The 27,121-nt window shown below is 38.3% G+C and overlaps 1 protein-coding gene across 6 annotated transcripts in view; it reads left to right on the forward strand.

The window, feature by feature from the left end:
• The window catches only part of LOC108699830 (echinoderm microtubule-associated protein-like 5), a 119,043-nt gene that overhangs the window by 51,005 nt on the left and 40,917 nt on the right, over positions 1–27,121 (forward strand). For all 6 annotated transcript variants that reach the window (XM_041574777.1, XM_041574778.1, XM_041574774.1 and 3 more), the window contains 13 exons: positions 1,910–2,095; positions 3,064–3,199; positions 7,392–7,593; positions 10,673–10,810; positions 12,122–12,378; positions 12,602–12,814; positions 15,138–15,305; positions 15,918–16,024; positions 17,380–17,498; positions 18,569–18,755; positions 20,100–20,205; positions 26,429–26,522; positions 26,953–27,053. In XM_041574777.1, coding sequence (XP_041430711.1) covers positions 1,910–2,095; positions 3,064–3,199; positions 7,392–7,593; positions 10,673–10,810; positions 12,122–12,378; positions 12,602–12,814; positions 15,138–15,305; positions 15,918–16,024; positions 17,380–17,498; positions 18,569–18,755; positions 20,100–20,205; positions 26,429–26,522; positions 26,953–27,053 — 2,014 coding nt within the window. The remainder of the gene's footprint in view (positions 1–1,909; positions 2,096–3,063; positions 3,200–7,391; positions 7,594–10,672; positions 10,811–12,121; positions 12,379–12,601; positions 12,815–15,137; positions 15,306–15,917; positions 16,025–17,379; positions 17,499–18,568; positions 18,756–20,099; positions 20,206–26,428; positions 26,523–26,952; positions 27,054–27,121) is intronic.

A 27,121-nucleotide genomic window follows, 5' to 3' on the forward strand; every position in this document is an offset into this window, starting at 1 on the left:
ATTTGTATTTCTCACGTAATAAAATAAAACTTATAAGCCTTATGTATGTATGTATGTATGTATGTATGTATGTATATATATATATATATATATATATATATATATATATATATATTTATATTTATATATACTGTATATATATGTATATCATCATCAGTAGTGGCTACATAAAAGGTCCAATACAATGATAGGCAGGACTGGAATTAGATGCAGCATAGGCCCTGGCATTTCAGGTATAAAGAGACCCAAACGGCCCTACATGTCCAAAAAAACGTGATTTTCTATGACATCTTACAGTAGCCCCTTTGGTTTACTAAAATCTACAGATTGCCAGTCCAGGCCTAAAGATAGGGATACAGACAAACACCATGCTTTATTTGTAGCCAAAATGAAGATATAGATCCCTATATTTGTATTGTATGTAGCCACTATGATCTGTGATTGATAAGAGCCAGAGCCAAACAAATTAGTTATAGATGTACAATGGGTTTCAGTATAAGCAGATGGCACAAACCACATCTCTGCAGGCTTCTTCTGATAACTCCCATCGACCGTGTTCCATTCCCTACCATTCATCTGTCCAATTACTTCATTATACTACTAATTGTAGCAACCATTTCATATATCTGTCATTTGACTAAATAATGATATCAGTCTTGCAAAGGGGTAAGAGAGGTGAGGCTCATTATTGAAGAACAGCAACATAACTGGTTAGGGGTTATTTATGAAAGTCCTAATGCCAAAAACCCGGAAAAAAAAATAGTTTTCTTACTATAAAATACAATTTATTTAATGGAAATTTGGAATTTATTATACCCCGAGGATAGAAAAAGCCAGAATCCGAAATCTGGCATCACAGACCTGCTGAGGTTGCATATAAGTCAATGGGAAGATATCGTGATTGCATATGCAAATTAGGATTCAAATTCGGTTCGGCCGGGCAGAAGGATTCGGCCGAATTTGAATCCTGCTGTAGAAGGCTGAATCCAGAACCGAATCCTGGATTTGGTGCATCCCTAGTAAAATAGTGTGTTTTCTTCAGAAACTCTACTATGGTTTATATTATCAAGCTGCTGTGTAGCCAAGGGGGCAGTCATTCAAAGCTGAAAAGGGAGAAAAGGCACAGAATACACAGCAGATAACAGATAAGCCCTGTTGTATACAATGGGATTCTTCAGAACGTATCTGTTATCTACTGTGTATCATGTGCTTGAATGGCTGCCCCCATAGCTACTCAGCAGCTTGTTTATATAAACTATAGTAGTGTTTCTGAAGCAAACACACCAGTTTTACCTGTGCGGGGAAACACAACATTATATTGTCATTCCTTTAAAACACCTTTGGTGTTACTGTTCCTTTAACTTTTAGTATGATGTGGAGAGACAATTTGCAATTGTTTTTCATGTTTTATCATTTGGAGTTTTTTTTTAGTTATTTAGCTTATTTATTCAGCAACTCTACAATTTGCACTTTCAGCAATTTGGTTGCTAGGGTCCAAATTACCCTAGCAACCATGCCCTGAACTGGAATTTGAATAGGAGAGGTCTGAAAAGAAAGTGGAATATAAAAAAAAAACAATACATTTGTAGCCTTATAGAACCTTTAGATGGGGTCAGTGACCCCCATTTAAAAGTTGCAAAGAGTCGCAAAGAAGGCACATAATTCAAAAACGAAGACCAATCGAAAAGTTGCTTAGAATTGGCCATTCTATACTAAAAGTTAATTTACAGGTGAACCATCCCTTTAAAGGAGCCACAGCATTAAAATTCTAGAAACAGAAAATCTGCATTTTTAGCTTTTCGTCTCAGAACGTCGGTTAATGGAACGAGCAAATATTGTAATCTGAATGTTGCCTTTGACAGAGTAATGTTATTGTCACCAGATTTACTGACCATCTGTTTTTTCCCAGTTCTGGAGTATGTGTGGAAACTCACTGACACCGAAGCGCGGGGTGTTTGGGAAGACAGGAGACCTGCAGACCATTCTGTGCCTGGCCTGCGCACGGGATGAAGTGACATATTCTGGGGCGCTAAATGGGGATATTTATGTTTGGAAGGGGCTGAACCTTGCTCGTACAATCCAAGGAGCTCATGCTGTAAGTGCTGCCTGTTCTGTGATTTTCTGTGATATCTTTTTTTATGTGCTTTTTTATCCATAAAATATAACAAGCTACTGTCGCCATTGGATTAATATTCACAAACGACAAAGTTTGGCCGAATATGTTATTATTGAACGTTACCTCTTCGCCAGCTCAGACCAGGCGTAGTGGAATGGAGTGCATAGATCTTCCTCAATCTTCTGTTACTTACATCATATTTTTAGTGGAAAAAGTTTCTAAGTCACGGATTTCTCCATACATTTTCTAACATACGGAATATACAGTGGGCTCATGTGTAGGGCAATATAACAACTCTATTTTATTTATTAAGGTTCCCTGGACCTGTGTGATATAATGTATTTGCTGCAACGACCATTCAATGTTATAATTTCCCGCCATATGCAAATTAGCATGAGCGAAGACCTCTAACGAAGTTGCGCTAGGCATAATTGAACGCTACCGCATCTTCTCTTTGATTGCTGAAGTAACACTAGCGAAAATTCGCCTGTTAGTAAATTTACCCCAATGAATCTATGATCTATCTATCTATCTATTATCTATCTATCTATTATCTATCTATCTATCTATCATCTATCTATCTATCTATCATCTATCTCTATCTATCTATCTATCTATCTATTTATCTATCTATCTATCTATCTATCTATCTATCTATCTATCTATCTATCATCTATCTATCTATCTATTATCTATCTATCTATCTATCTATCTATCTATCTATCTATCTATCTATCATCTATCTATCTATCATCTATCTATCTATTATCTATTATCTATCTATCTATCTATCTATCTATCTATCTATCTATCTATCTATCTATCTATCTATCTATCTATCATCTATCTATCTATCTATCTATCTATCTATCTATCTATCTATCTATCTATCTATCTATCTGTCTTCTGTTTGTCTATCTATTTCTTGCCATTGCTTTGTTTTCTAGGCAGGAATCTTCAGCATGAATGCCTGTGAGGAGGGCTTTGCCACTGGAGGACGAGATGGCTGTGTACGTCTATGGGATTTAAATTTTAAACCAATTACTGTGATTGATCTCAGGGAAACAGACCAAGGATACAAAGGTAACATGCTTCTAACCACTGGCAGATTGTGAATGGGTATATTTACTGTGTATAAATTAGTTTAAGGCGATCAACATTCGTTTATTTTCTAATCAATGAACATGCTCTCATTCATGTTGAACAAAAGTGTCTACACCTTTACAGAAAAACTAAGAATAGATTATTCTTTTGTGTTGGAAAACTACCTTGTATCTAGCTAACTATAACTTGACTTAACCAGTCATAAATAGCTAGGAGGGTTTATCTAGTTCTGTTTGCTTCGTGGGCTTTATGGAAGAGCAAACCAGTCAATAGTATGAGTATATGATTTCATAATCATTCTCAGACTTTTTGATTGAAGTAATTTCTATATGGACCTCACCTACAACATATTCGAAATAAATACAATATTTATTACAATTCTAGGATGTTATGCTTAAGTCTTCCATTCAGATGTTGCTTGGACTTGTTCATTTATAATGTCTGAAACAGTGTTTCAGTTAGGGATGCATCGAATCCAGGATTCTGTTCGGGATTCTGCCTTTTTCAGCAGGATTCGGATTCCTTCTGCCCAGCCAAACCGAATCTGAATCCTAATTTGCATATGCAAACTAGGGGCGGGGATGGAAATTGTGTGACTTTTTGTCACAAAACAAAGAAGTCAAATTTTTTTTCCCCCTTCCCATCCCCAATTTTCATATGCAAATTTGGATTCGGTTCGGTATTCGGCCGAATCTTTCACAAAGGAATCCAAAATAGTGGATTTTCTGTAAAATTACTTTGTTATATAACATACTGACAAAGTCAGCAGCTTTCTATATTGGGCAGAAATGACCAGTCAGCATAGGGCACCCTTTTGTAATCCAATAATTGTCTTAGAGAGGGAACAATCGTATCAACTTGATTCGCATCACCACCTGGGTCAGAAATGTCAACCAAGCCATGAGATAGATAGTGATCCAGTCCTGTTCCTTTCCACACTTAGGGGCCCATTTACTTGAGTGAAGGAATAGAATAAAAAAACTTCGAATTTCGAAAAATGTTTTGGCTACTTCGACCTTCGACTACATCTTCGACTTCGAATCGAACGATTCAAACTAAAAAACGTTTGAATATTCGATAGTCGAAGTACTGTCTCTTTAAAAAAACCTTCGACCCCCTACTTCGCCACCTAAAACCCACCGAACCTCAATGTTAGCTTATGGGGAAGGTCCCCATAGGCTTTCTAAGGTTTTTTTGGTCGTAGAAAAATCGTTCGATCGATTGATCGTTCGATCGAACGATTTTTCGTTCGATCGTTCGATCGAACTAATTACGGTAAATTCTTTGACTTCGATATTCAAAGTCGAAGGATTTACATTCGGCAGTCAAATATCGAGGGTTAATTAACCCTCGATATTCGACCCTATGTAAATCTGCCCCTAAATGATAACATAAAATAAGGTTTCAAAATGGCTTATTATTGTCATGATATGGGGCTGGTTGGCATCTCTGCTGGGTGGTCAAGTCAAGCAAAGATCAGCTCTGAATGCAAAATCTAATTCATGGTCAGTGAATTTTATATATGTATTTATGCAAGCCCAAGTAATGCCAGTTCTGCAGGATTTAGAGCTGAGTTACTGCAAGCTTTGTCTGAAATCATTAATTTAGCTCAGATGTGCAAATATCGCCATGCATTGAAAACATTTGTTTTCCTATACTGAAGATTAATGAGCAACACTACTGTCTTTCCCTGCAATGACTATTTTGCTTCATATTTTCCTATCTACACTATAGCAGTAGGGCAATGACACATAATGCTGTTTTGGGTACTTTAAGCGCTAATAAACATGGTGCCAAAGTGTCCTAAACAGTCTGAATTCCACTACCAGCCCTAAATTTGCACAAGAGATTATGGACACTAATATGGAAGGTTGTTATCTGTAGAAATGGATGCAAATTGTAATGTGATATTGCACAGTTAGAAAAAGATCTGTTTAATTCTTCCAAAGAAACCCACCAGTGGCGTAACTAGATGTTGCTGGGCCCCACAGCAAATAAATTTTAGGGCCCCCAACATATCCAGTGTTTGTCCTGTTTTAACAATATATATGTTGAAATTGCTCATCAATGAGAGCCTCATGGGGCCCCCTGTACCTCCTGGGCCCCCCTGCAGCCGCAGGGCCTGCTTCCTCTGTAGTTACGCCCCTGAAACCCACATTTGATACATTACACTGATAATGTCATAGTATTCCCAGTCTCGCATATACCTTGTGTATACCGAATGTCCAATATTTATAGCACTGAGCTGCTATTCCCTGCACAGCAGTTTAACTAGACAGGAATGGAGATGTATTTGCAGTTATGTTCCAGTAAGTGAAGGAAGATTACCCGTCGGAGTCTTTGAATCAAATCATATCTCTCAGCTGACCCATTTTTATTTGTGCTGCAGATGGTGGAACAGATAAAAAAACAAACTAATAAACAACTGTGCCTGCAGACAAATATCACAGATTCCTGGACTTATATACATACCACATTTAACCAAATTGGTTCTGGAGGAATTTCCCTGCAATAAAGTGATTGTTTTCTAACTCTCATGATGCTGTGTTTCCTGGAAAAGGTATGCACAGGCCTCCCAGATGTGCCAGTGCATGACTTGTGTGATCTCCAGGTCTGAAAGGCAATTTATTGCAAATCCATCAATGAAAGCACTTTAAATACCCTACTATGCAGGGAAATCTTTGCTATTTCAGAATTATCAGAAGTTTTGTAGCACATGGAGGGCTGATTTGGGATGGAGGCAGTGCCGTAGCTAGAGGGGGACGGGCCCTGGTGCGTAGCCCGCAGCCACCCCCCCCCCCTCCGTACACGGCAGATTTCAGTGGCGAGTGGGCTGCCGGGGGGGCCCTGAGGGGGTGCGGGCCCTGGTCGCTCGCACCCCCTGCTCCCCCGGTAGTTCCGCCACTGGATGGAGGGAGATTCTGGGGCTTGTTTTTCAAATAGCTTGCTACAAAAACTTGCCACTTTTCTGTGCTTGCAACATATGTATGTACATCCGCATAGTGTTTTGGGGGGCAGGCAAAAAAAGAAATATAGATACATAGGGGCAGATTCATTAAAGGGCGAAGTGGCTAACTATAGCGACATTTTGACAGAAATCGAATCCGCAAGGACATTGCCAATTTACTAATAGGTGTAGGTGACAATTCACTAGCTAACGGGATCGTCGCTAGCGTTTGTTCGCAGTCTATTGCCAGGCGACTTTTCACTCTAGAGAATGTGCGTAACTCCGCAAATTCGCTGAGATGCGAATTTTACTGAACGTTACTTCTTTCGTCAGCGTTTCCTTCGCCACTTCAGACCAGACGAACTGCTAAAATGAAGCTACATCTTCCTCAATCTTATGTCATATCCTGTATGCCGGAAATGCATTAAAGTTGTAAAAACGCTGGTGACTTGTCATTTTTTTTTAAGCGGGATTGCCTGCAAAAGTCCTAACTATTAAACTTTTTTGTGTTAACATTTTTCCCCAGACATTTGAGGGGCATGGAACATTCATTTTAGGGTGGGCTCATGTCTAGGGCATTAGAGGATCTCTTTTGTCTTTATCCTTGGACATTTGTAATAAAAAGTGGCCACTTCAAGCATTCGCAGCAAAATCTCTAATAAAGACGTCCATACGACTTTAATATTCAAATTGACCTAAGTGTAAGAGGACTTTTGCATGGCACGTTGCGCCTACTATAGGGGGAATATGTGGTGTTTATACAAATGGCCTGTAGATGTCACTGTGCTTAGTCTTATACTGTGCATACTGTCTGGGCAGCTTAAAAGTGAAAGTAAAAGTTACTGTTGTGTAATGGCTGCATGAGACTGCTAATAAAGCACTGTTATACTCTACTCATCCTCAGCTACCCATAACATAACAAGAACTAACGAAGTTTCGCTAGGCAGAAGCGATCGCTAGCATCATTTCACTTTGAAACGCTCACACTGCCAAAGTAACGCTAGTCACCAGCGTTCGGCGCCCAGGACACAACTTCGAATCTTAGTGAATTAGAATAGTGGTAGCGAGTTTTAGCCTGGCGAAGTGTAGCTAAGCGTTCGCTGGCGACAATTCGCCCTTTTGTGAATTTGCCTCATAATTAGAATATATTGTTTTACCCAACCCACACTCCTGGACATTTTCTAAAGCTATTTCTTTTGTAATATTTCTTTTCTTATTTTTCAGGGTTATCAGTCCGAAGTGTATGCTGGAGAGGAGATCACATCCTGGTTGGGACACAGGACAGTGAAATATTTGAGATTGTGGTGCATGAACGTAACAAACCCTTCCTGATAATGCAGGGCCACTGTGAAGGGGAACTTTGGGCTCTGGCTGTCCACCCTACAAAGCCTCTGGCCATCACTGGGAGTGACGATCGATCAGTGAGGTCTGAATCACATGCCTGATATTACATTTTATAATGCACATGTTATATCATATATGTCATCCCATGTTAGTAGATCACCCGTCTTGGAAAGGGCACATACAAAATAACCAAAACTCCTGCAAACATAGTGAGACTGGCAAAGACTGGACAGACACAATTATCAAATCCTAAAAAATATGTACAGTGAAGCATAATAGATTATTGGGGAAGGGGTTCACCAGATCTTCACTCCTTAGAGCATAAGTGATTGGTTTAGAGATGGTAAAAGCGCTATCCTAACCCCACTACTCCTTTCTCTCTATCTATCACATAAAAGCTCCAAACCTAGGCCGCTACATTGACAGTATTATACACAAATGGCTTACATGAAATCCTGTGCTTTATAAGAGACCTTTAATTAAATGAAATTATAGAAATCTGTATAGAGCTGAACTATTAAACGGAAACATATATAAACCTCAGCTTTGTTGATGCTAAAGGACATATTTATAGTACAGGCGCCATTCACTATTATGCTTCAAGAATTAAAACGGCAGTTTTAGTCCCACTGAATGATTTATTCGGTTCCCTTAACCTTATAACATGTTTTGATATGTGATCTACTATTATCTCCATAGCAATAACAGCATTTCTCACAAACCCAAATCTATCAGTTATAAGAATGTATTATTTTTATTTATATATTATTTTTTTGGCAATATAAATGTCATTAACAATGTATTGGTTTATTTTAGCATTTACTACTTGTAAATCCATCATTTTCACTGCATTCCTACATGAGCTGCTGAGGCAGGGGACACTATAGAGTGTTTTCAGTTAATGCACTGTTCCAGGTAAAGGCTTTATAACCAATGAACTGAGAGCCTGAATGGATTCATTAAAGAGCTGGCTCTGATCCACATAGAGAGGAGGGGAATCAAGCAACTCCAGGTTTCTGGATGTGCACTTTTCCAATTAGCTTGTCAAAATGTTGCACAAAACCACAATACATTAGCATTCCTAATTCAGTGAATGTGTTCTGCATGCCATTATGTGGTAGACTAAAGCTTTTCTTTTGGATGTGAACCAAAAAAAACAAGTTATTCTAAAACTGACAGTAAAACATATTTACTGTCTGGACAGAATTGACGCTTGATGCACTGAGATTTGGTCTTACTGGGATGTAAACACCACATCCATCATAATCCAGGGCTATGCAATCCAGTTGCTGCACTTCAGCTCCTATTATTTTCACCCATAAAATCTGTAAACTAAAACCTTCATTCATTTTTTAATAATATCCACGTAGAACACAGCCATCTATTTCTACTAGTTATCCGGAAAGCTTTGAATTACAGAAAGGCTATCTAGAGGCTAATTTTTTAAAAAATATTACCTTTTCTCTGTAATAATAAAAGAGTAAAGGTGGCCATACACGGGCCGATAAAAGCTGCCGACAGACCGTGGCGATCCGACCGCCCATTGCTATTCGTTAGGATCCGATCGTTGGGCCCTAGGGCCTACGATCGGATCAGCCCGATATTGCCCACCTCAAGGACATCACCAAACGAGCGGATCTCTCAGTGTATGGCCACCTTAACTTGTACTTGATCCCAACTAATATATAGTTAATCCTTATTGGAGGAAACACAATTGGGATTATTTTCTTATTTAAATTATTTAAAGGAGAAGGAAAGTCATGTCACAAATGTTAGGCACCCCCAAGTGAATGTATTTACTTACCTGAAACCTCGGGCCGTTGCTCCTATCAGCAGAAAACTGCACTGGCCCGGGGTTATTCTAGTGAGCACCACGGATCGATCCTCTTCTGACTTCTTATTTCTTCTCGCGGCTGCGCATGTGCATTAGAGTGAAAAGCCGAACTTTAATTTTAAAAAAACGGCTATTTCATTCTACTGCGCATGCGTCTGCCCCGGGAAAGTTGAAGAAAGAAGAAGCCGGAAGAGGATCGCTCTGTGGTGCTTGCTGGAATAACCCCGGGCCGGTGCAGTTTAAGGTATGGAGATCCAAATTACAGAGCAATCCCTTTTCACGAAAAACCCTAGGTCCTTTGCATTCTGGATAGCAAGTCCCATACCTGTATTACCAAATATATATATGCAATATATATTAATATTTCTGCATGCTCACTACAAATGATTAATGAGGAAGACGTAGTCTATGAAAACTGAAACATTAGCCAGCTTGTTTGGCTGCTAAGGGGGAAAGGGAGGGAGGTGATATCACTCCAACTTGCAGTACAGCAGTAAAGAGTGATTGAAGTTTATCAGAGCACAAGTCACATGACTTAGGGCAGCTGGGAAATTGACAATATGTCTAGCCCCATGTCAGATTTCAAAATTGAATATAAAAAAATCTGTTTGCTCTTTTGAGAAATGGATTTCAGTGCAAAATTCTGCTGGTGCAGCACTATTAACTGATTCAGTTTGAAAAAAAAATGTTTTTCCCATGACAGTATCCCTTTAAGAAGCCTGAAGCTAATTATAGATGTAGCTTTTCTTTAAAATAAAAACATGTTTTATAGGAAATAATTTAAAATTTTTATTGCAAATAAATTTGAGACTGGTCAATTCCACATAGTGTGTAGTGAATATTCTGAGCCATTACATTTCCTCTAGACAGCTTTGACATCAGCAGACCTAGTAGCCATTAACAGATGTTGCTGGAATTGTTGTTGTTTATTTCAGAATCTTTATTTTGGGGAACCGTCTCAAGGTTAGGGCAGAGTATAAAAGAAATTCAGGTCGGAGGCACTAAATGGAAAGGAGAAACCATGATGATTTTTTTTTTATTCCACCAGAAGTATAACAAATACATGTCTGGAATACAGTGTACACTAGTATGAAAACTGATATTGGTCATTTTTTTGTGGTGCATTGTAAGCCAGATGTCGGTGAAAGGTTGAATGGGCCATTGAAGGTTCTCAGTCAATGAGATAATCCTTTTATTTTAGGTCATATACAGTGTAAGCTCTAATAATGGGAATTCAGTTTAGCAAAGTCATTGTATCTTCTTCTAAACAATGAAGACATTCTTCTGTGTTCCACTGTTCAGAAGTCTCCTGTTTCCTGTACTGCAGAATATGGAGCTTGATAGACCACGCCCTGATTGCCCGATGTAACATGGAGGAACCCATTCGCTGTGCTGCTGTTAGTACAGATGGCATCCATCTAGCCCTAGGAATGAAGGATGGATCTTTCACTGTGCTCCGAGTCAGGTGACAAATGAAAGTAAAAATAAAAACAAAAAGGCGTCTGTCTTTGCTATATCTTGCAAAACAACCTTATTGGCCTTATACATTTTCATTTTGTATATTGATAATTTTGCCAAGTAAAAGTAAAACAATGTTAACTGATACTGATTGAGGACATCACAGTTCCCCCTATTAAGAGTGTCAGACCAAGAGTTTTTTTGCTGAATTTAATGCATTAGCCTAGTCTGTGTTGTAGGTGGTGAAAGCAGTATATTTACTGTACACTCAGAGCCTTTTTAAATGGGTTATTCTTTAGTTTTACTAAAATGTACTTTAGTTTTTAAATGGGTAGTCTGGCATCTGACCATATTCCTGTATAGCCTAGTTAGAGCTTTGTACTTTTCCTTGTAAACCCAAATCTGCATGAACAACAACAGCTATAGGCTGTTCTTTTCATTACAACTTCTACATGCAGGTAGCTCTTGAACCGCTACAGTTTAGGGGGGTTGTGAGCATTTTCTAATTTATCAGTTAAAGGGGACCCGTCACCCAAAAAAATTATTTAAAATCCCATTTTATCACATTAGTCAAGCAAAATGAACTTTAATTACGCTATATAAATTATCTGGATCTTGTTTCTTTCAGTCTGGGAAGTCATAATTATAGCAAGCAGGTAGTAGCCATTTTGTGGACACTGTTATTAAGACAAGCCTTGCATCATCTCACAATCTTGTTTGTGCATCAGAATAGGGGACCAGATGTCCAACCCCATGCACTAGTTACACAATTAAATGGTTAACAGAACGGGAGAATGTTGGGAGAGCAGTGACATCTAGGAAGTGCTGAATGGAAAGTGAAAGTAATTGTCTGCCCCGCCTCTATGCCCAGGGCATAGAGGAGGGGCGGACAATATTTTATTGACAGCTCAGATTTTAAAATGAGCTTACAACAGCTATGAATGCTTTAATAAAAAATAGAAATTGGATTTCAAGTTTAATTTGAAAAGGACTTTTATTATACAGATTTTTGTATCTGGGTGACAGGTCCACTTTAAGGAAGAAAGACCAGAATGGCCCAATAGAGCCAAAGCAAAATTTCAGCAAATATATTAGACAGTTTGGCCCACTTTGCTTGTTTGGCAAAAGGGCAACCGAATAGACATTAGCAAGTATCTTAAAGTACAAAATATATATTGATTTTTATTAAATGGTTGATGAAGGACCTATAAGTAGATTCAAACTAACCTGTAAATATTTCTGTTTCATGAACACATTCATTTATCAAATGTAAACGTTTTAATGCAGACTATTACTATTAAGTTATGGTTTCTTTCAGAGACATGACAGAAGTTGTCCACATAAAAGATCGAAAAGAAGCCATCCATGAGCTGAAGTATTCCCCTGATGGTAGTTTCCTTGCAGTTGGCTCCAATGACAGCTGCGTAGATATTTATGGTGTTGTACAGAGGTACAAGAAGGTTGGAGAGTGCATGGGATCTGTGACCTTCATCACCCACATGGACTGGTCTTCAGACTCCAAATTTCTTCAAACCAATGATGGCAGTGGAAAAAGAATGTTCTACAGAATGCCTGGTAAATAAGAATATGGACCTCAACACAGAAACTTGCAAAGCTTTCCAGCTATGGCAAGATTAAAACAAATCTGTTCCCTCTAATATTGCACTTATGATGCTAATATATAGTACATATAATAATATATAGTACTCATTCCTATCTTTGTTTGAAAAAACACACATTATGTAATTTGAAGATTCCTATCCTCTTTCTGTCAATTATATTTTATTTATTTGTTTAGGAGGTAAAGAAGTGTCCAATAAGGAGGAGCTGAAAGGAGTTCAGTGGGCTAGATGGACGTGTGTCTCTGGTTTGGAAGCAAATGGAATCTGGCCTAAATATTCAGAGAGTAATGATATCAGTTCAGTAGATGCCAATTACCCCGGGCAAGTTCTGGTAACAGCTGATGATTATGGGATCATTAAACTTTTCAGATATCCAACTCTAAAAAAAGGTACTACATAGCTTTGATTGTATTTACTTATAATCGGACCCTTTCCCCAGTGTTTAACCTTTAACACTTATGTTACATCAAGGGTAACAGTCAGTAACAATAACATAATTATAACCTTTTTATTAACTATAATCCAACTTATATTCATGCAATTCATGCAATGGTTTTTCTTTGTTTGCAACAAAGCTTGTGTAGTACACCCATGGGTGGCTTGGTGGGATCCAGGAAGAGAGCCCTGAGCATGTGCGTGCTCTCTTTTTTAAACACTGCCATCTATTGGGCAAACATTGAACTACAATGGAAAACAGAAAAGGTGGCATAGCTGCCTGGGTGAATCAAAGGATCACTTTGGTGTCCAAATATAGGGAAAACATACCTAAACCGCAGGGTCTCTAGAATTGCATCTTGTATTTGTATTGCTAAAATAGGCAGAGGCAACACTACATTACATTTAGCTAATGGAAGATAAACACTGTATGAGACAAATGCCCTGTTTTTGAGTGGATACCTGGAAAATAGGGATGCACCGCATCCACTTTTTTGGATTCAGCCGAACCCCCGGATCCTTGACGAAGGATTTGGCCAAATACCGAAACCAAATCCTAATTTACATATGCAAATCAGGGATGGGAAGGGGATACATTTTTATCTTCCTTGTTTTGTGACAAAAAGTCACACGATTTCCCTCACCGCCCCTAATTTGCATATGCAAATTAGGATCCGGATTCGGTTCAGCCAGGCAGAAGGATTCGGCCGAATCCGAATCCTGCTGAAAAAGGCTGAATCCCGAACCGAATCCTGGATTCGGTGTATCCCTACTGGAAAACCTGCCACAAAGTAAGTTAGGATTTCAAGTCTGTCATTCAAACCACTGCTTGGTTTCTAGGATAAGTGAAGTCCCAGCGACAAGCAGTTTAAGGGGCTGATCAGAGGCGTAACTAGATATTATTGGGCCCCACAATATATTATTATTTATTCCCCCAAAATGTCTAGAGATTGACCAGTTTTACCAATTTTTATTGAAATTGTATATGAATTAAGGCCTCATGGGGCTCCTATGCATCTTGGGCCCCCCTACAGCAGCAGAGTCTGCTTCCTCTGTAGTGACACCCCTGGGGCCGATTGACTAATAATCGAATTTCTATTTTTTTCACGAATCGTGAAAATATTGTGGTTTTTCTGTATCCCTTAAAAGCTCTAAAAATTTAAGGTTTATTAAGTGTAAAAACCACGTAAACCTCTAATTCACAAAAGTTGCCAAGTAAAAGTTGCCACGGTCCTATATTGCTAATCTTATTGGACTGTTTTTAACTAATTCTGACTTTAAGATGTTTTCTTGCTAGTAATTGTCCTCAAATTTTTAAAGATCTTAGAGGTATTCATATTCGTTTTTTCTTTTTTTTTCGTTCTTTTTAAATTCATATCTTTTAATAAATCTGTGGTTTTAGAGAAAAGTGAGTTTAGTTGTGGTTTCAAAGACCTCTAAAACCACTAAAATGAGATTGTTGATAAGCCTCCACATACTTCATACTGAATCAGTGGATTTAATAAGTCACTGATGTCTGCCTATTCCTTTAAATATTCAACTAACAAACAATAATCATTCACACATTGAGCACCATTCTAAATTCATGTTTTAACCTTAGGAGGTGTGAAATCATTTGGTTGTAGTTTGATGATGTGTTTCAAGAAATGAGTGTGCATTGAGAACTTAGTTACTCATAGGAAGCAACTGCAGGAATATTTCCTCTCTCTCATTATGGTTGAAAATGTTGCTTTGGCAGTAGACCTTCCTCGTTCTCTCAAGGGCTTTACAAGCAAGATCTCATGTAGAGATTAGTGAACTGGAGGCTTCACATTCAGCAGCGTAAAGGATTTTTCTTAGCGCAGAAAGAAAGTCAAAACCTGGAAAGTGTAATTATTTCCTTGTCTTCTGAGTCACCATTGGTTAAAGTATCTGACTTCTATTTCATTGAAGTCTAGTTATTCTTTACCATTAATTGTGTGAGAAACAGACCATGGGCCAAGCTTTATAAGCAAGGATAGAGAGTTACAGAGCCTTAATTCATTCTTATGAGTAATCTAAAATTCTCACTGCACTTGCCAAGATGGCTGCCTACACACCAGTGTTACAACTAAAGAAAAATATACTTGTTGCTTCAGGTATAACATTTTATATGGTAGAGTGAATTTATTTGCAGTAAACTAATGTAATTTAGAAAAAAAAACGACACCATAAAAATCATGGCAGTGTTCCTTTAATGCTTCATGTTTTACTTACACCAATAATTCATTTTCCTGAGCATAATCTTTTTCTGTACAGGTGCAAAATTTAGAAAGTATTTGGGTCATTCAGCTCATGTGACAAATGTGAGATGGTCACATGACTACCAGTGGATCATTTCAGTTGGGGGAGCTGATCATTCTGTCTTCCAGTGGAAATTTATCCCTGATAGGAAACTGAAAGATGTTTTACACATAGCCCCACAAGGTGAGTGTCCCATATATTCCCATACATATTCCTGAAGAATCATCTATAAATTTTCATGCTATATCATAATATTAAGTCTTTTTTAGGAGATTAATCTACCATACAGCAAAATGTTCAATCATTATTTACTCTCTGAATGAATGTTGTGAAAATAATCACATTAAAACAAACCTTGATCATGCCAGTTAACCATTACAGGTATGGGACCAGTTATCCAGAATGCTCAGGACCTGGGGTTTTCCGAACAACAGATCTTTCCATATTTTGGGTCTTCATGCCTTAAGTCTACTAGAAATTCATTTAAACATTAAATAAACCCAATAGGCGAGTTTTGCTTCCAATAAGGATTAATTATATGTTAGTTGGGATCAAGTACAAGCTACTGATTTATTATTACAGAGAAAAAGGAAATCATTTTAAAAAATTGGGATTATGTGGATAAAATAGAGTCTATGGGAGACAGCCATTGCGTAATTCGGAGCTTTCTGGATATCGGGTTTCCGGATACGGGATCCTATACCTGTACTAATAAACCATAGTTCTAAGTTACACATTCTTGTTTTGACTGTTGTATGTTTTTGTCCATTGTCTACTTTGATTTTTTGGAATCAGAAAGTTTGGTCGATTCCAACAGTGAAGAGTCAGATTCAGATCAGTCTGATATCCCAGAGCTGGACTCTGAGATTGAGCAAGAGACCCAGATCACTTATCGTCGGCAGGTAATATTATCCTTTGTAAAGAACTAGAGTATTGGTTTTCTTTAAATCGTACTCTAATCTAAATTGAGGGTCCCGGCTACCAACTGTTGGCTGTATGCAACAGTTGGTATGTATGGCTTCCAGCCTACATAAGGACTCCAATCAGTTTGTTGTATACTATCACACATTGCTCTTGAACATGTAGGGGCCGATTCACAAAGGGTCGAATATCGAGGGTTAATTAACCCTCGATATTCGACTGGGAATTAAAATCCTTCGACTTCGAATATCGAAGTCGAAGGATTTAGCGCAAATAGTGCGATCGAACGATTGAAGGATTATTCCTTCGATCGAACGATAAAGGAATAGCCTTCGATCAAAAAAACTTAGGAAAGCCTATGGGGACCTTCCCCATAGGCTAACATTGAGTACGGTAGCTTTTAGATGGCGAACTAGGGGGTCGAATTTTTTCTTAAAGAGATATTCGACTGGGAATTAAAATCCTTCGACTTCGAATATCGAAGTCGAAGGATTTAGCGCAAATAGTGCGATCGAACGATCGAAAGATTATTCCTTCGATCGAACGATAAAATCCTTCGAATCGATGATTCGAAGGATTTTAATCCAACGATCGAAGGAATATCCTTCGATCAAAAAAACTTAGGAAAGCCTATGGGGACCTTCCCCATAGGCTAACATTGAGTTCGGTAGCTTTTAGATGGCGAACTAGGGGGTCGAAGTTTTTTCTTAAAGAGACAGTACTTCGACCATCGAATGGTCGAATAGTCGAACGATTTTTAGTTCGAATAGTTCGATTCAAAGTCGTAGTCGAAGGTCGTAGTAGCCCATTCGATGGTCGAAGTAGCCCAAAAAACACTTCGAAATTCGAAGTTTTTTTACTTCGAATCCTTCACTCGAAGTTAGTGAATCGGCCCCGTAGTATAATCGATAATCACCTACTTAGATAAAGTAGATAAAGTTGTTATCTGGTGAACTGGACTGACACCTAGCCATCTCCATTATAGTAAGATAGAAACTCTCAGTCATAGGGCAGCTATCATAAGATGATTTTATAGATGACTCCAGACATTCAGTTAGAATTTTTTATGGTGCCTCATGTGCTATAAAAATACAGGCATTAGTTCCACAAACGATTGCATTTTACTGTTCTTTTGGTGATTTGTCCTGGAATCATTTTTCTACAAAAAAACTCTCAGTGCATAGTGCAGTGTCGATAGTGGAAAATACTTCTTTTGCACTCATGTTTTGGTTTTGCTACAAGAGATAGTAAGATATGTTAAGTGAAAATTATAATACTGAATTTTATTTATGCCTTAAAAAGGGATTTTCATTTGCAAATTCACTTCTTACTTTAGGTTTATAAAGAAGATCTACCTCAGCTTAAAGAGCAATGCAAAGACCTCCACAGAAGTGCTTCTTCCAAGAAACGGGAACGTGCTCCTCTGAACAGCATTCGTCTGCATTTTGTGCATGGGTGGGAATTTCTGCCATCCTGTATAAACTTTAATATATTTAAAGGGGAACTCCGGGTTCCAAACCAAAATTTGATAAAGAGGCCCACATAACACAGAAACTCCGAATATATCCATCACAGTTACCTGTTTCTTCAAAAAGTATGAATAAATGCCATTTTCTATGCTGCAATCCAGCTGTTTAACAGTTCTTCTCTTTCTGCATCATTTGAAATCCTGGCAGGGATGTTACAAATTGTAGCAACTTCTCCACAGCTTACGGACAGCATGCAGAAACTACATAACCCACAATGCATTGCACTGTGATGTTCTATTCCTTATTGAAATCACGTGTGCAGGGAATTGTGGGGTTTGGAGGATGCAGGCTGAGGACAGTTGGCTGTTGATACAAAGTAACAGTAGCCAGCCAGCTCAGCAAAGTAGTCAGACAGATCAGCAGGAGAGCAGGGGGCTAGGCTCAGGGAACTGTCAGAATCCATTAAAAATCATGAAAAGTCTGCAAATTTTTTAATTGATGTATATTGCAAAGTTGCTTGAAATTATGTTTACTTTTCGAAAAAGCTAAAGTCATGTTTTTGTGGAGTTCCCCTTTAATATTTTCTCATAAGAAACTATTCTTAAGAATCCTGTAACAGCACACTAAATGAAAACATTGATTTACACCACACATCGCCCTGCTTCGCTGTGTAAAAAATAACGTACATTTTTTATGCATATTTTCTAAGAGTGACTACTGCCGGAAGCAATGTAAAATAAATCTGGCATTCCTATTGCGTAAAATAACCCTTCATACATTCGCCATTTATTGTACACAGCTTTTTACACAGTTTTTTTTTTTTGGCAAATTTTGTTTTATACAGTATAATAAATATGCCGCTTAGGGTTCATATTTAGTTTGACTGAACACAAAAAAAAAAAAATCTGGCATCCTTTGAAAAGCACTAGGATTCAGCCAATATAATCTGAACCAAATTCTGGTTTCATTGTATCCCTATTTTAAGCATAAATTATGTTGCTCCTTTTCTCTATATGTTAATAACATGTCAACCAAAATGATTCTTGTTTTCTTTAGGTACCGGGGTTACGATTGTCGGAGTAACCTATTCTACACCCAGACTGGTGAGATTGTTTACCATGTGGCAGCAGTTGGTGTGGTATACAACCGTCAGCAGAACACCCAGAGGTTTTATTTAGGACACAATGATGATATCCTTTGCCTTGCCATTCACCCTTTAAAGGATTATGTAGCAACAGGACAGGTAGGTCCTTATCAGTCAGTATTCACTTAGTAGCCATTGCAGTGCTTAAGCTGGCCCTACATGGACGATATTGGCTGCATATACAGCCACTCCTGACCTCATTGTCATCTTATTGTATAGGAGATACAATTACAGCAAATTCAATGTTAGAGCACCATCAGATATCTCTTGGGCAGGAAACATTAGGCCGTGGGGTCGACAAGTTTCCTCACACTCAACCTGGTCCTGTCTGATGTAGCAAAGCACCAGTTAGGCACTAACTGCATCAGCATAACCAAAGCCAGTTACATTAATGCTGAAAGGTACTGTTCGAGCTGGACACAGAAAATGTGCTCGTGTGATGCAGTTGCTAATATTGCTGCAATGCTTATTGGTTGCACAGACAGCTATAGCCCATTCAAGGGTCTATGTATAATGCTAATTAACAAGGAATCCCAAAAAGACAGCTGGAACCTACCTTTCAGTGAACTAGGTCACCCTTGATGATCCTGGTCTTCACCAACGCCTTTTTGTGGCCCCGGAACTTTCTGCGGCAGGACCAGTAGGGAACTAGAACACGTCAAGGATTAGCGAAGTACAGGCAAGGAAGAGACACGGTCGTAGTTAGAGCCAGGCAGAAATCAAGAAAGGCGGGAAGGATCAAAGTAGGTAACCAGGCAAGAGTCAAAACCGGAACAGCATAAACAACAAGGGTTAAGCAGGATCAAGGTCAAAAGGCAGGCAGGAGTCATAAACTGGAATCATACACAGGAGCAACACTTAGGCAGGATCTGAGTACACAGAAGCCAGCTTGGGCAAGTAGAGGAAAGGGAAGAAGCTATTTAAAGGGCTAGAAGCCAATGGGAGAAGAGCAGACTTGACAGACAGAAAAGGGGACCAATGAACACATAGAACAGTTAATTAGCATCCAGGTGCAAGTTCCTATTTGGAACAATGCATCAGACGCGCATGTGTGGATGAACCGGAAGTGAGGGCACTGGAAGCGTTACACCATGTGATTGGTTTACAGCCCTGATTACAGGTCTGTTGGGTTCGTTTTTTGATAGTGGAAGAGGGTTCTTTCAAGTTAAATCTATTTAAACTGACATTTTTAAATGATTTTGCTGTAATGTTCTAGATAAGATTGCAGCCTGAGCACAAGGTAACAAAAAATCCAACAACAAAATTCAAAATTACTATTTTACTACATGTAGATAAATCACTTGCAATATATTTTATTACTGTTACTATTAATATTAGACAAAAATTTTCCTTTTTTGTTTGAATTAAGGTGTCAAATCATAACCAGTTGTCTTATTGAGTTGGTTGTATCATTCCTCACAGTCACTCAGTATTGTCTTTTAGGTGGGTCGAGAGAGTACAGTTCACATCTGGGACACTGAGACAATCAAACCACTTTCTGTGTTAAAGGGACATCACCAGTATGGAGTGTGTGCAGTGGATTTTTCAGGTGAACTATCGTACATTCATTTTTTTTTCTTATAATGGTTGATAGAAAAAATCCTGATATGCAAGATATAGTGCTGTGTCAGTTGAACAACTACCAAAATATACAAAAAAATTAGGGATGCACTGAATCAACTATTTTGGATTCAAGCGAACCCCCAAATCCTTCACGAAGGATTCGGCCGAATACCGAACTGAATCCGAATCCTAATTTGCATATGCAAATTAGGGATGGAAAGGGGAAAACATTTTTATCTTCCTTGTTTTGTGACAAAAAGTCAAACAATTTCCCTCTCTGCCCCTAATTTGCATATGTAAATTAGGATTCGGAATCGGTTTGGCCAGACAGAAGGATTCGGCCGAATCCTGCTGAAAAAGACGAATCCTGGCCGAATCCCGAACCGATTCGGTGCATCCCTAAAAAAAATAGAATAAAATCATAAAAGGTATATATATATATATATATATATATATATATATGTACTGCTGTTTAGTTTGTTAAATTATTATTGATAAAGACAACTGCTTTCTATACGTTTTTAAATGTAAATGGCTGCATGTATTTTCCCATTTCATAATGTAATATATTGAAATTCTAGTTTCTTCCACCTATAGGATTTTAGATATCTGTAAAGCAGAAAGTAAGTCTAGTGACCCTTATCTACAGCAATAATTATTGCTTTTAACCCTTCCTATGCCATAGAAGAAGTACCAGATTGACAATGCTGTAGATTCTACATTTAAGGACACATTTACTTAGCTCGAGTGAAGGATTAGAAGGAAAAAAACTTCAAATTTCGAAGGTTTTTTTTGGCTTCTTCGACCATCGAATTGGCTACTTCGACCTTCGACTACGACTTCGAATCGAACGATTCAAACTTAAAATCATTCTGTCTCTTTAAAAAAAAATTCGACCACCTACTTCGACGCCTAAAACCTACCGAGCACCAATGTTAGCCTATGGGGAAGGTCCCCATAAGCTTTCTAAGTATTTTTTTATCGAAGGAAAATCGTTAGATTCGAAGGATTTAATCGTTCCATCGAACGAAATGCGGTAAATCCTTCGACTTCGATATTCGAAGTCAAAGGATTTTACTTCGACGGTCGAATATCGAGGGTTAATTAACCCTCGATATTCGACCAATAGTAAATGTGCCTCATATGCTTTACAGCATGACCAATACTTCTGGTTGTTTTTCAGAGTGAGGAATGCATTTTTTTATTTTGCATAATAAAGTTTTTACACAGCAGTAACGTTTTATGTTTGACTTTATTCTTTGTTTTTGTTCTGCATTGTAGGACTTTCTAATGTGCCGAGTAATAAACCCTTCGGGTATATTTAGGCAGCTGTCAGATTCTGAACAGAAAGTAGTGTAGTTTGGAAGGAATTTGCCGTTTACTTGGAAAAACAGTGCTTTACTAAGGCCGTACAGTGGTTCTGACACCTACTCTATTTGGTCTAAATATTACTTTCTAAAGGGTCATTTTTCTCTGTGCGTTAGTACATTCAAGGTTCTGAATTAAATCTTTAATGTACAAATCCTTTAAGTATCTTAGTGCTTGTTTATTCTTTATTGCCTAGAATGGAATATTGAGATTTATTCTGTATCAAGTATATTCTTTTTCCTACCTCTTCCATTTGATTAAATAAAGTACTTGGCTTCAGAAAATTGCTTTTTGATTCATGTTAGACACATTTCTAACAACAAGCTTGTGTTTAATACATTGCTAATCACCTGGTGGATTACCATCATCATTATCGATTTATACAGTGTTAGCAAATTAGGAAGCTCTTTACCAAACTTTCATAACAAACATAAATTAAAAATGATGATTATATACCCTGTGTTGGCATAGCTATTGTCATGTGTTAGGAGAACTAAATACTGTTTATAAAATGAAGATGTGCCAAGCGCAGGATTGCCTATTTTTGTGTCATCCAATCTCCCAGCAAGCAAATCATTAAAATATATGACTGGCTATGAACTTAGAATAGGGGGGTATGTTATCCACAATACAGTATGTTCCTGTGCCAGCTCAGTCATAGTATCCAATACAAATAGCATTGTAATAAAAGGGCAACACTTAGGGGCTGATTCACTAAGGGTCGAATATCGAGGGTTAATTAACCCTCGATATTCGACTAGGAATTGAAATCCTTCGAATATCGAAGTCGAAGGATTTAGCGCAAATACTGCGATTGTACGGATTATTCCTTCGATCCAACGATTAAATCCTTCGAATCGAACGATTCGAAAGGATTTAAATCCAACGATCGAAGGAATATCCTTCGATCAAAAAAAGTTAGGCAAGCCTATGGGGACCTTCCCCATAGGCTAACATTGACTTCGGTAGCTTTTAGATGGCGAACTAGGGGGTCGAAGTTTTTTTTAAAGAGACAGTACTTCGACTATCGAATGGTCGAATAGTCGAACGATTTTTACTTCGAATCCTTCGATTCGTAGTCGAAGATCGAAGTAGCCCATTCGATGGTCGAAGTAGCCCAAAAAATACTACGAAATTCGAAGTTTTTTTACTTCGAATCCTTCACTCGAATTTAGTGAATCGGCCCCTTACCATTCTTACAAGTGATTTCAGATTAAAAAGGGGTCAGATAACCTCTCAACTGTTTGTTTTGTGCTTCTAAAAGGCAGATTATTTGCAAGCTTTGTCCAATTCGGTTGTTTTCAGCTGAAAATGCAGTGACTATAATATATTTCAGTCCATTACAGAGATATCAGAACATTTTTTCCTAATAGCCTGAGACATTGTCAGCAGTAGCTCTTGGCAGTGGCTGATCCCTTAGTAAGCAATTTCTTTGTACGTCAAACAGCTGCATTAGTGCAATGCCCATTACTGTCAATGCGAAGGACTGAAAAGATATTCCCATTTCAGCACTGTGCTAAAATATATCCATTATGAATTAATTCAGCATTATTATAACAATTTGAAATAAAAAAAAATCTATACGGCAAAAACAGATTTGCATTTATACAGTTATCGGAATTGTCAGGAATTCTTGGGGTTTTCTGGATAACGTTTTTTAACGTAAATTGACCATACCTTACGACTACTAAAAACATTTAAACATTAAATAAACCAGCCAATGTTTTGCCATCAATATGAATAATGGCAGCTTAGTTAGAATCAAGTACAAGGGGTTATTTTTTTTATCAGAGATCAAAATTACAAAATGAATTTAAAAAAAAATTACAAAATTAAAATAATTTGTTCAAAGGGGGGAATTCACAAAAGTGTTGGTAAGTACACAGTTCTTAAATTGTCGCCAAAGTGTAAAAATGTGTAAGCATGACAAATTTATAGAAGGTATTGTATAGTTTAATGGATTTGTTGTAATGCTGCCAAATTTTAAAAAGTGCTTTATAAAATGATAAAAAAGGTTTTTTAAAATTTTAAAACGTTTTTTTTTAAAGTTTCTATATACAGACTTAAGCCAAATTAAGCTATGAACATTTTTCCTCAATATTTTCACAGCAGACATTTTTGTGGGAAAAAAGTCAGTAAAAATGTGGTGGGTATGACTAATTCTCAAAAACGATGTACAAAAAGTTGTGAAAATTGCCATGCCCACTTTTAAACAACAATTTTTTTACATTTTCAGTAGAGGTGGAAAAATGACAGAAAATTGGTCTGTGAATAAATGTGTGCAAATATTAAAATTTACCTTTACCAAAATGTTTGTGAATTCCCATATGAGATGGCCTTCCTGCAATTTGGAGTTTTCTAGAAATTGGCATTCCAGATAAGAGATCCTGAACTTGTACTGGTACATAGTAGCCAATCAACTGGTCCAATTTATTGCTCACCCATCTGAAAGCAATCTTATCTGGCAGCTATAGTGAAAGAGCTAAACTTTGTTTTTACCCCATGTGAGTCCACTTTAGGGCTCTTACAGAAGAGCAGGGGAGCGCAGGAATAGACGCATTACATTTTTTCCAATGGGGCTGTACTCACACAGGCGCGTGTAGGCGCCGAACGCAGGTTGAGACGCAACATGCTGCATTTTTCCTGCGTTCAACGCCTACAGGCGCCTGTGTGAGTACAGCCCCATTGGAAAAAATGTAATGCGTCTATTCCTGCGCCCCCCTGCGGCTGAACGCAGAAAAACGGAACGCAGGGGAGCGCAGGTAATAACGCTCGTCAGTAAGAGCCCTTAGTCTTTTAACCTTCATTAAACAATTTCTTTATTTGAAGCTCTGTGAGTGAGGCTCGTTTTTGGATGATATAAAATCATATACATACAACTATATTAAGCAGCTTGAGAACGGATTCATTTTCACTTCTCTCACCTGCCACTTGTCATTATGAGATGTAAATACCACTGCATTTCATGGTTTAGATCTGATATTTAGAGCACTGAATTCTGATGCATGTTAGATACATATCTATTGCATTTAATTCAGTGCAATTTAATTTTATTCAGCATACAAAGCAGCTTCTGTAGAAAACGGCCACACTTTTATAAATACCATGGCTTTTAAAAAAAGCAATTTGAATTAATGCCACTTAATCTTTGTTGTTTATTTTAAAGTAAGAACTCTTATTGTTTGTTCCTGGAACAATTATCTGTGAATATTAGCCCATATATTGTCTGACACTATGCACAGCTCTGTTGTTTAAAAAAACACTGCTAACTATAATGAAGAATAATAAATAATGAAGAAGCTATATGTATCACCACAAAATAATCCAGTCCGAATGCTTTATAAAGTCTTATACCATTATTTTGAATGCACAATTATAGTCTGTTTCTACCTGGCTGTCACAAACATGTAATTATTTGTTTTGTCTGCCTATCAGTTTGCACACATTAAAGGGTTACTGTCATGGGGAACATGCTGTTTTCAAAACAAATCAATTAATAGCTGTCATTACACATAATCCTCTATGGAAATACTTTTTAAAAGAGCAAATCAATATTTTTATATTTAACCGTACAATTGAGACATTAAGCAAGTCATTGCTGTTATTTCTCATAATTTCTTCAGTCTCCTGAAATCTATTTTGATAAACTGCTGTTTTACTTTACTGCTGCCCTGCAAACTGATGCCAGTACCCACCAGCACTCTCCTTTAGGGCTCTTACTGACGAGCGGTTGAAGCTGCGCTCCCGTGCGTTCCGTTTTTCTGCGTTCAGCTGCAGGGGAGCGCAGGAATAGACGCATTTCGCTTTTTTCAATGGGGCCGAAAGCAGGAAAAATGCAGCATGTTGTGTCTCAACCTGCGTTCGGTGCCTACAAGCGCCTGTGTGAGTACAGCCCCATTGAAAAAAGCAAAATGCGTCTATTTCTGTGTTTCCCTGCGGCTGAACGCAGAAAAACGGAACGCAGGGGAGCGCAGTTTCAACCGCTTGTCAGTAAGAGCCCTAACTCCGCTCCTGAAGCTGCCTCAGCTAATAAAAGCTCCACTACTGTGCTTTGGGAAAACACTAGAGGGAAATTCACATATCTTCCAGAATGCTTTAAAAGACCCAGTATATGAGGAGAATAATAGATTGGGTGCAATCAACATGTAATAATTAATACAGGCACTATGAGCTCTTTGCCTAGGAGACAGGAAATAGGAAGTGTGTGAGGTACTTGCGTACCTTCTGCAAACTGGCAGACTGGGCGGGGTCGGGTCAGATGATGTCAGGGGCATTCACGCTGACATTGGGGGTGGGCAGGCGACTAATCTCCCATAAATGCCTTCCCGCCGGCTGGAATGTAAATTTCTGGCAGAATGGAACGGAACGGAACTCTTCGCCTCACGAGGAAACTTCGGACAACTTTGGAAAGCCGAAGCTATTAGCCATTCCGCCGGCGATTTACATTCTAGCCGTTAGCAGGGCATTTAGGTGAGATAAGTCGCCCGAAGAAGAGGCGATTTTAGCTGGGTGACTAATCTCCCCCAGTAGCCTTGTGTGCCACCACCTTAACAGGTGGCAACCCTACTTGCTGAAGTAGGGAGAATAGTATGTATGCAGACAGCCAGGGAACTAGTCTATAATGGCTACTGAGGATTAATCTGTGGGTTTCTATCTATGTGTTATGCAGAGCTATCAACCCCCCCACCCCCTGTTTGCTCCACATAACGGGTTTGCTCCACATTTCAAGCAGTCAGTGTGTCATGGAAACTCTCTAGCTGCACATGAAAAAACTGATTTTAAAATGAATATAAGGAGAAATATACCGTTCCAATTCATCTTTTTTTCTGTTTCTTGCTCAGCCGATGGAAAACGCTTGGCCTCCGTTGGCATTGATGACAATCACACCATCGTCCTGTGGGACTGGAAGAAAGGAGAAAAACTGTCGTCTGTGAAGTATGTGAATGTGCAGATATGTCTCCCAGACATCCCATGCACGAGTGTAGGGGCAGGGGGAATCTTTAAACTGGTGTTTGTCTCTAAGGGTGCGGAATGAACTTTTAAAATAAAATGTCTAAAAGTAAAATTGTCTAAAAATTGGTACAAATGGCAAATTGTTACATTCTGGCACATTCATTCGTCCTCTGCTAAGCGGTCTTAGCTCTTTTACTTCTTCACTCCTCTAAAGCCTCTTTTGTGACTTTCCCTTGAGATGTTCAGGCTTATGCACTTGCAATCTAAATCTGCGTGTGTGCCGTGAATTTGGAGGGTAATCTGCCCTTGTTTCCAGTTGAGTTGGGCCCAATTTATCAGCTTTATTACATTCTGCATGAATACTTTCTATTTCAGGCTAATAATAACATTAAACATATTTTCTGTTTTCCAGAGGAAGCAAAGAAAAGATTTTTGTGGTGAAAATTAACCCTTACATGCCTGACAAGTTAATCACTGCTGGGATAAAGCACATGAGGTTCTGGAGAAGGGCAGGTATAGAAAGGACTATTTATAGGGTACTATTTGTTTCGATGACATAGCTTCATTCAGGGGTACCCAGT

This window comes from Xenopus laevis, chromosome 8S (genome assembly GCF_017654675.1).
Source record: "Xenopus laevis strain J_2021 chromosome 8S, Xenopus_laevis_v10.1, whole genome shotgun sequence".
Classification (NCBI taxonomy): Eukaryota; Metazoa; Chordata; class Amphibia; order Anura; family Pipidae; genus Xenopus; species Xenopus laevis.